Genomic DNA, 9,797 nt, shown 5'->3' with positions numbered 1-9,797 from the left:
GTTCTGTCTTCAGTTATGGCTGGAAAACCAGGAGGAAGCGCTGCATGGGAGAGTTTTGCTGCTTTGCCTGCACCAGCGTCCTCGGTGTTGAAATGGAGTGCACCTCTGAGTGGAAACCTCTCTCTGCTTCCATCTCTAAATGAGGCTTTAGCACTAGACCACTGAAGGCTGAGCTCTCCCCGGGCTGACATTCTGTGATTACTGAGCATTGTGGAAGGGTGTGTTGGGGGGAGCTAATTGAGTGAGTTAGTAATTTGGTTGCCAGGGTAACTCTTTCCTGATTGGAAGGAAGGGATCACAGGGTTTGACACAGACTTTGCTGGATAGGAAAGTGGTGTCTGATGTACTCTCCATGTTTCTGCTTCTGAGCTGGAAAAGGAAAGAGCAAAAAAATGGTAAAATTGAATTCAAATATTGTAGCATTTATGCCTAATTTAGAATGAAATCTTGGGGTGGCAGACTTTGGAGTTATTTGTGAAGTATGGCTTTCTTTTCTCCAAATCACTTGTCAATTTCTGTGTTTTTGTTTATTTAGGTTTTTTTTTTTTTTCATTGAGTTTATAGCTTTGGTCTTTTAGCTTACCCAGACCGTTTTCTGTGGACAGCTGTCTTCATAGGATGCTGAAGGTGAGAAAATGGTTGCAGCATACCTAGCTTTCCCTAGCTCAGCCTAGGTATCTGGGGCATGGTTTTCCGTGGTTCCAATGGCAGGATCATCCCTTTGGACAGCTGCAGGGGTGTCAGTCACGTTATAGTATATGTAAGCAGTTGTGCAGGGAGCAGTATCGGACTGTGTGTGATGGCATCAGGCTACTGGAAAGAGGACTGAACTGGGAACCCAAAGACCTGGTTTCTAGATTCTGTCAGATATTTGACTTTGTAAATGACTTTCTAGGCCATTCTGCCTTGCCCCCTTCCAACTATTTTTCCACCTATGCCGCTCAGTTGTGTCTGACTCTTTGTGACCCCATGGACTGTAACCTGTCAGGCTCCTCTGGCCATGGGATTTCCTAGGCAAGAATACTGGAGTGAGTTGCCAATTTCCTTCTCCAGTGGATCTTCCTGACCCAGAGATTGAACCCGAGTCTCTTGTGTCTCCTGTATTGGCAGGTGGATTCTTTACCACTGTGCCACCTGGGAAGCCCTTTTCTATGTATAAAATGGTCTAATTAAAAAAAATTATGTAAACCCTGACTTATCCCAAAAAAGGTCTTGGGGGTGACTAGTAAGACCTTGCAGCATTTTTAAAAATGGACAGTGACGATTATAAGGTTGTAGTGCAGTTAAGGCTTCCCCAGTAGCTCAGCTGGTGAAGAATCCGCCTACAAAGTAAGAGACCCCAGTTCAATTCCTGGGTTGGGAAGATCCCCTGGAGGAGGGCATGGCAACCCACTCCAGTATTCTTGCCTAGAGAATCCCTATGGACCGAGGAGGCAGGCAGGCTACAGCCCATGAGGTCACAAAGAGACAGATAGGCTGAGCCACTAAGCACAGTGCAGTTAAAGTACCTCATGGTAAGCATTGTTTTCTCCAGTATTCCTTTTTGAAGAAGGGGGTTGTATTACGTGAACCCTATAGTTGAATCTAGCCTTAACCAGCTTTACAAGAAGCCAGCATGGTTTGGACAGTAGCATTGAATCACAGCCAACTTGATCCTGGATTGCTCCTAACTCCTTGACCTCCAGGAATACCACCCAGGTTAAGAAGCAAGGACCTTAGGGGTAGAAGCAATACCGGGGGAATTTGACACCTGATCAGTTTGCTCTTGCTCAGTGCCTGGAGGTGATAGCCCACTGCATTATTGGAGCCCGCCCCCCATCCCTCTTCAGTTTGTATTAGAGCCTCCAGAGTCACCATTCCCTTGCTAGGTAGCTCGTGACTGACTCCCCCACAACCCTTCCTGGGGAGGTTGAGGGAGATGGCTGCCTTGGTGTACTCTGCAGTTACCATTAGGGTCTGTGTGTGCATTTGGAGGGAGAGAATGAGGAGGTATAAACAAAAGGCATTGAGTCCAAAAGGGAGTTAGGAAATCAGGGTTCTAAATCAAACAGCATTCTATCTGGAAAGCACTCTTCGGGTCATGGTGTGCCTTTGTTTCACGACAAACCAAGGATCCAGTCGATTGGCTACCAAGGGACAGTCCTGGGAAGGAAGGGGTAGGGACTAGACTATTTTATCTCCAGGATGTGCCAGGCACAAGGAACTCGTTTCCTTATCATCTCATTTCTCATCTTTTATACAAATGGGGCAACTGAAGCCCATAGAGGTTAAGCAACTTGTCCAAGGTTCCCATTTAATAAGGGGACTTGAACTGTGGATGTCCTGTTGTCCAGCATGGCTTCTTCCTGGAGGAAACAGACTGAAATAACTGAGAACCGGAGGGATAGAGATGGGCTGTTGGGGTGAAACTGGGAGTAAATGTGCCAAGGGCAAAGAGAGGAGTCCCTTCATACCTGCCGCCCCACCCCCAGGCAGCTTTCCCACTGCACATTTGCACCCTGAGTACCCCCTAACCAAGAGCTGACCCCAGCTCTTAAAGGGCCACCTTGTGGAACAAGTCCACTTAATAACCACAGTAGAAAGAAAAAAGCGATAAGCTTCCCAATCTGCAGTGACTGACTGATCTGATGTCCTTTGCTAATACAGTCCTTCTCCAGCACTGACTAGTAATCCAGAAGCTCTAAGGTTTTAGTGAATGGGACTGGTCCAAATCCTGACCTCACTTTCATTTAATTTCATGCCAGCACCAATACACACCCAGCCGGCGCAGACCCTAACTAGGGAGCTGCTCAGACACAAAGGCGCTCTAATTACCATCCACAAGCCAGGCCTGACAAGGATTTCAAGTGTTTTCATGTTTATGGAGATCAGAGAAATGTGTTCTGTGCATCTTTCCCACCGCCGACAAGTATAAAATAAAACCAAACAAAAAAACCAACACATTTATTAAAAACAGATATTTCAATTAAGTTAACATCCTATAATCAGGATAGCCACAATTCCAGACACTCCGGTGCGAAGTGTAGGTATGTCAATAGCCACATCTGGATGACGAACATGCCATTGAATCTTATAAAACTAAAACATCAACAATACCGTCTTAGAGCCTTTAGACTGCGTTAACATTGTTACGAGCACTTCACCAGGTTCACAATGGCAAATTCTGCAGCTTCTCCATTCGGAGGGTCACATTTTTTTACTCGGTTTCCTTCACTTACAAAGGCAAGCTGGCACGGCTGGGGGGAGGGGCAGAAGGAGGAAATCAACTCCATCTATCCAGGGAATTGCAGCTGTTATTGCAAATGGCCCCGGAGAGCCCATTATAAGCTGCTGCGCTAGGCTGTGTGTCCCTGGAGTGCCCCATCACGTGGTGTCTCCCAGCCCCCAGCCTGGGCCCCCAGGAGCGGCAGCGCCACCAGCTAGAGTTGGACAGCAGAGCGGAGGGGAAGAGGAGGGACTCGAGGCCAGTTCTCCGGGCAGTTTCCGTCAAAGTCCAGGGCGCGGCCGCCCGCAGGAGGCACCGGCGCCTAGCACGTCGCCACCTCCCTCAACCCGCGGTGGCAGCGGTGCCCGTGTCCTCAGAAGACTCCAGCACTTGCAAAACACCGCGTACTACTCCGAGTACAGGCAGAACCGGGTGACTCTGCCCTGCTAGAGCCCCGCAATCTCGTTTGCGCCCAGGAAATGGTGACCTTGAACCCGAGGAGGGGCGGACAGGCTGTGAAAATACACATTCAAGAGGACCGCGGGTTCACTCCGCGCCGCGCCCTCACCTTTCCCCAGGACTTCTCACCCCCACGTCCAATTAGCATCCCAGGTGCTCCGCCTTTCCCCACCGCTCTGAGAAACGCGGACAGTGGCAAAGCGGGTGGGGGTGGGGGTGCGCAGAGAAAAGGTTACTTCCATTCAGTTCTCCTCCAAAATGTCCTTTCACGGTGCCGCGTGTTTTATACCAAGAACAAGCACCTCAAAATACACGAGATAGGTTTTTTTTTTTTAAAGTGTCGTAAAATTTCAAGTCTGGCAGTTTGAGGTACTCCCTTAAATGATCTACAAATGTTCCCCTCTCCTAAAGTGAATCAGGAACCAGCCTTGGAAAGGTAAAGCAAGTAACTGGGGTCATCCTTGTCCTTTGGGCGCTCCGCGATCCTGAGAAGCATGGACTCCGGCCACGTGGTTGCCAGGTTAGAGTACCCCAGAGGCTGCGTGGAACCGCACGCTGCGCCACCAGGGCTGGTCACACCAGTGTGGAGTCCTACTGACTGCGAGCTTGGGGTGCACTCTGTAATCTGCCTTCAGTGGCACCAACGAAGTCAACCACGTCGGGGCCCTAGACCTCAGTTCCCGCGAACACATTCTCAATTTTTCGATTCCTCATCTTCATGTAAGTTATTTTCCCGCTTCCGGAAGTGCGACTTCACCAGTTTGAGTAGAGATATAGCCCTCAGGGGAACCCCTTGCCCTTCAGGCAGAGGCTCGCGCAGTGGCCACTCTCGAGGTGTTAGCTGCCAGGGACTATAACGCTGTCGCCTGTTCTGAGCTGCGCCCTCCTCCCGGACGCGCCGGGGTCGCTGCAGGCCGCGCGAGGGCTGCGGGGCGAAGGGGGTTCATGCACTGGGGCCGACAGAGGGCCCAGGAGCTGGCGCTGGGGGAGCTTTGCGTGCAATTGCAGACGTCGCGAATGAAGCCTCCGCACCGCCTCCTTGATGAGGTTTCCCGAGAGCACGAGCTGCTGCAGGAGCCGGTGCGGGTCGTCGTCGCCGTTGCGGGCTGTAGGCTGTAGCCCGCGTCGGTGCTGGAGGCGGCGGGAGGCAGCGGCGTCCCGCAGCCAACCTCGCCGGCAAGGGCCCGACAGGGGCTGCGGGGAACCCCGTTTGTCTGCTCCCAAAGGCCCATCAAGGCTGGGCTGAGGGGGCAATGGGGACAGCGCGCTGGGGCCTGCGGCGAGCTCCGCCACAAAGTAGGGCGCAGCCCGGCCCCGCACGCGGCCGCGGTCCCCGAGGGCGCAGCGCAAGGCCCCCGGGGGCGCCGGGCCCCCAGCCTCGACCGACACGGCCGGTAGAAGCAGCGGCTGCGCTGGCGCCCGGGCCTTGTCCGCTCTCACCGCCGCCGGGGGCCGCGGGGGCTGCAGTGGCGGCCCCGGGGGCGCGCACGCGGAGGCAGGGCGGTCCTGCGCCGCGTCCAGCTGCAGCGTCTCGCCGATCTGGGCCACCAGCCGGTCCACCTCAACCGAGCCGCCCACAGTCACCGACTGTTCCAGCAGTAGGAAGCTGTCCTCCTCCTCCTCCTCCTCTTCCTCGCCGGCTTCCTCTTCCTCCTCCCTCCGGCACGGCATGGCCCCCCGCGCCGGCACCCGGAGCTGTGCGGGGGTCGCTGGCGGCTCGGCTGTCCCGGGGGCTCGATGGGCCGCGGCGAAGCCGGGCGCGGTGCCGAGGCCAAAGCCGGAGCCCGGGCGGACGCGGAAGCCGGAGCCCGCCAGGCACTCGCGCCGCGCGCCTGCAGCCGCGGGAGCCGGAATCCTACCGGCTCGGGTTGATTTGTAAACAATGGGTGACGTCGCCGCCGGGCCCTACCACCGCGCCGAGGAGGGGTGCTCCGTACATTTGGGGGCCGGGGCAACCTCTGGGCAAGAGTCCTGGGTGAAGCCTTGCTGCCTCTGAGCTTTACAGCCCTGAATGCTGTCTGCGGGGGAAACTGGGGAGCCGATCTTCGCTCTCTGAGCCTGGCATGATTGACATTTCCAGAAGATGGACACCGGCGTGGCCTCTGTTGGTTTCTTCCACACACAAGCACAGACACTTACACCCACACACCCACACACTTCTTTAGGCGCGTCAACGTGTCTGGTTTTGGCATTTACGCTTTTGAGGTTAGGGATGCCGGCATTTGGGAAGTGATGGCAGCGTGAGTGAGGCGAGTGATGGAGAGAAGGCGTCAGGCTAGCGATCTGTCTGGAGATTAGGGAAACGAGGCTGACAGATGAAAAGGAAGGGGACCCTGTGGTGCGATGGGGGGTGGCGGATTGGAAATTAGTAAAGAAAAGCCACTGATTCGTGTTTTTTTGATCGGGAGCGTGGGTATGTGGGGACCTGGACAGGGACTGTAGAGGAGGTTGCTCGTCTTGGGAGGAGCGGCGAGCTAGAAAGTTCTTTTAAGAAGAATGACTCAACCCAGTAGGGGAGTATCCTTTCTGAAATGGGTAGCAGGAGAGGAAAACGGTCAGCTATTTGGATGGAAATGGAGACACGGCCATGGTAACCCTCCAAGATATCCTGGTTGGTTTAATGATTAACCAAGACTTCATTTTTTAAAAGAAAGAGAGATAGAAAAAGATTCTTTATCATCGTATTGTTTGGAATTTTAAAACCTGTATTAAAAATCCCAAACCCCTCAGGCCTAACTTCTGAACATTAATTATCCTTGTAGGTAGATTTTTGGTGGACCAACCTTTATAGGGGAGGGATAATAGCAGGGTGATTGAAATATTCCAAAACGGGATTATGGTAAGGGTTGCACAACTCGGTAAATTTTCTAAAAATCATTTATTGAAAAAAATTTTATTTTTAATTTAATCATTGACTCAATGGACATGAGTTTGAGCAAATTCCAGGAGACAGTGAAGGACAGGGAAGCCTGGTGTTCTGGAGTTCATGGGGTTGCAACGAGTGGGACATAACTTAGCGACTGAACAATTTCTCTTTGAAGAATAATTGCTTTACAATATTGTGTTGGTTTCTACCATACATCAACATGAGTCATCCATGGAGTGAGTGGAGTGAAGTCGCTCAGTCGTGTCCGACTCGTGACACCATGGACTGTAGCCTACCAGGCTCCTCCATCCATGGGATTTTCCAGGCAAGAGTACTGGAGTGGATTGCCATTGCCTTCTCCGTTTGAACCGGGGTCTCCCGCATTGTAGGCAGACACTTTACCATCTGAGCGGCCCATATGTCCCTTCCCTCTTGAACCTGTCTCCCGCTTCCCACCCCATCTCACTGCTCTACATTATCACAGAGTGATTTGAGTTCCCTGGGTCCTACAGAAAATTCCCAATGGCTGTTTTATATATGGTAATGTGTATGTTTTCATGCTACTCTCTCCATTTATCCCACTCTCTCCTTACTCCATGGGTCCAAAGTCTGTTCTCTATGTATGCATTTCCATTGCTGCCCTACAAATAGATTCATCAGTACCATTTTTCTAGATTCCATATGTATGTGTTAATATACAATATTTATTTTTCTCTTTCTGACTTACTTCACTTTTTATAATGGGCTTTAGGTTCGTCCGCCTCATTAGAATGGACTCAAATGCATTCCTTTTTATAGGTGAGTAATATTCCATTGTGTGTGCATTCCACAACTTCTTTATTCATTCGTCTGTCAGTGGACACCTAGATTGCTTCTGTGTTGCTTCTATGTCCTAGCTATTGTAAATAGTGCTGCAGTGAACGTTGGGGTACATGTATGTTTTTCAGTTATGGTTTCCTCAGGATATATGCCCAGTAGTGGGATTGCTGGGTCATATGGTAGTTTTATTCCTAGTCTTTTAAGGAATCTCCATACTGTTCTATTAGTGGGTGTATCAATTTTCATTCCCACCAACAGTGCAAGAGGTTTCCCTTTTCTCCACACCCTCTTCAGCTTTTATTGTTTGTAAACTTTTAAATGATGGCCATTCTGACCGCTGTGAGGTGATACCTCATGGTAGTTTTGATTTGCTTTTCTCTGATAATGAGTGATGCTGAGTTTCTTTTCATGTGTTTTTTAGCCATCTGTGTGTCTTTGGAGAAATGTCTGTTTAGGTCTTCTGCCCACTCTTTGATTGAGTTTCCCTGGTGGCTCAAATGGTAAAGCATCTGTCTGCAATGCAGGAGACCCAGGTTCGAGCCCTGGGTTGGGAAGATCCCTTGGAGAAAGAAATGGCAGCCCACTCCAGTATTCTTGCCTGGAAGAGTCGGACACAGCTGAGCGACTTCACTTCCACTTTTTCATTAGGTTGTTTGTTTTTCTGGCATTGAGTTGCATGAGCTGCTTGTATATTTTGGAGATTAATCCTTTTTCAATTGTTTCCGTTTCTATTATTTTCTCCCATTCTGAGGGTAAAAACTCATTTAATTGGCATGTAAATTACATGTCAATAAAGCTGTTTTAACAATTAGCCACAAAGTACACACATACAAACACAGAAGCCAGGCAGTAGAGAGCTACTTTACAATATGGAGCAGGGGACTAGCATTATTTGGAAAGAAACTGGAGCCTGGGGATCCAGGTAAGTAGAAACAAGGGTCTTGGTGGGCAGTTCCAAGATGCTAATAACAGGAGCAAACCTTTAGGGAGGAGTGGCATGGAGGGAAGAGGTGGGAAGTTTTGTCAAGTTTGGAGGGAAGAATGTGAGAATAAAGGAAGAGGCAGTATGAAGAAAGCGAATGAATTTTTAAATCTTGGAATTCTGGACTTCTACAGGGTGTCTTAAAAATCATCACCTTATTTTAGTGGATTTCTTAGGATTTTCTGTGTACAAGATCATATCTGCAGACAGATGAAGGTTTATTTCTCTCTTTCTAATCTGGATGGGGTTTGTTCTTCCTGCCTAACTCTCTGGCTGAAACCTCTAGAACAAGATTGAAGAGAAGTGGTGAGGGCAGACATCCTTGTCTTGTTCCTGATCTTCAGGGAAAGTATTCAGTCTTTACTATTAAGTATGATGTTGGCTCTAGGTTTTCATAAATGGCCTTTTCTCAGGTTGGGGATGTTCCCTTCTTTTTCTCGTTTGTTGAGCATTTTTTATTATGAATGGGTCATTTCTCTTTATCTTTACTTGAGTTATAGTTGATGTATACCTTATGTAAATTGAAGACATTCCTTCATTTGTAATTATTAGTCATTTGAGAGTGGTCAACGCAGCCAGTTATTAGCTAGAATATTCTGAACTTAATTAAAATTTTAAAATGGAAATAATTAGCAGCAGTTTAGAATTTTTGTTTTGATTTTTTTGGTTCAAAATATTGTAAGTCTCATGCATCGTTCTGTATGTGAAAATGGTACAACTACTTTGGGAAAAGGTCTGGCAGTTTCTTACAAATCTAAACATACACCTGCCCTATGATATAACTCCAAAGCTAGATATTTACCGAAGAGAAATGAAATCATAGGTCCATGTCAAGGCCTATAGGCAGATGAATATAGCAGCTTTATTCATAAAAGCCATAAATTGGAAAGTGCATAAGTGATTTATCAACAGGTAAATGGATAAACTATAGCACATTCACATGATGTTGGTGACAACATACTCTTCAGCAGCAAAAAGGGCTGGAGCATCGCCACAGGCAGTAACATGAATGAACCTCCAAAACAGGATGGTAATTGGACTTCCCTGGTGGTCCAGTGGCTAAGGTGCCATGCTCCCAATGCAGGGGGTCCTGGGTTTGATCTTTGGTTAGGGAACTAGATTCCGCATACCACAACTAAAGATTCTGCAAGCCACAATGAAGATTGAAGATCCTGAGTGCTGCAACCAAACTCCAGTGCAGCCAAATAAATAAATGTTTAAAAAACAAAAAGAGTATGCTAACTGAAAGAAGCCAGACAAAAAAGAGCATATATGGCTTAATCCTCCTTATTTGAAGTTCCAGAAAAGTAAAATCAATTTATGAAAACTGATTGCCTTTGGAGAGGTTGGGGCAGTAGCAGGGACTGACTTGGAAGAGCCCTGAAGGAGATTCAGGGCATGGTGGGAATGTTCTGTATCTTGATATCTTGATTCCAGGTTTCCCAGGAAAGTCATTGAATCCTACA

The 9,797-nt window shown here is 48.9% G+C and overlaps 1 protein-coding gene across 1 annotated transcript; it reads right to left on the bottom strand.

Moving 5' to 3' along the window:
• Positions 1–2,988: 2,988 nt before the first annotated feature.
• Positions 2,989–5,412, bottom strand: FRAT1 (FRAT regulator of WNT signaling pathway 1). Its single transcript, XM_052660976.1, has one exon. The coding sequence runs from the start codon at positions 5,333–5,335 to the stop codon at positions 4,502–4,504; it is 834 nt and encodes a 277-aa protein (XP_052516936.1). The 5' UTR covers positions 5,336–5,412; the 3' UTR covers positions 2,989–4,501.
• Between the last annotated feature and the right edge of the window lie 4,385 nt (positions 5,413–9,797).

Source organism: Budorcas taxicolor, chromosome 23 (assembly GCF_023091745.1).
Source record: "Budorcas taxicolor isolate Tak-1 chromosome 23, Takin1.1, whole genome shotgun sequence".
Lineage (NCBI taxonomy): Eukaryota > Metazoa > Chordata > Mammalia > Artiodactyla > Bovidae > Budorcas > Budorcas taxicolor.
Note: the sequence above shows the minus strand (reverse complement) of the source record. Positions and strands in the feature narration are given on the sequence as shown.

Coding starts and splice junctions, on each gene's coding strand:
- FRAT1 (XM_052660976.1), bottom strand. CDS start 5,335: ATGCCGTGCCGGAGGGAGGAGGAAGAGGAAGCCGGCGAGGAAGAGGAG.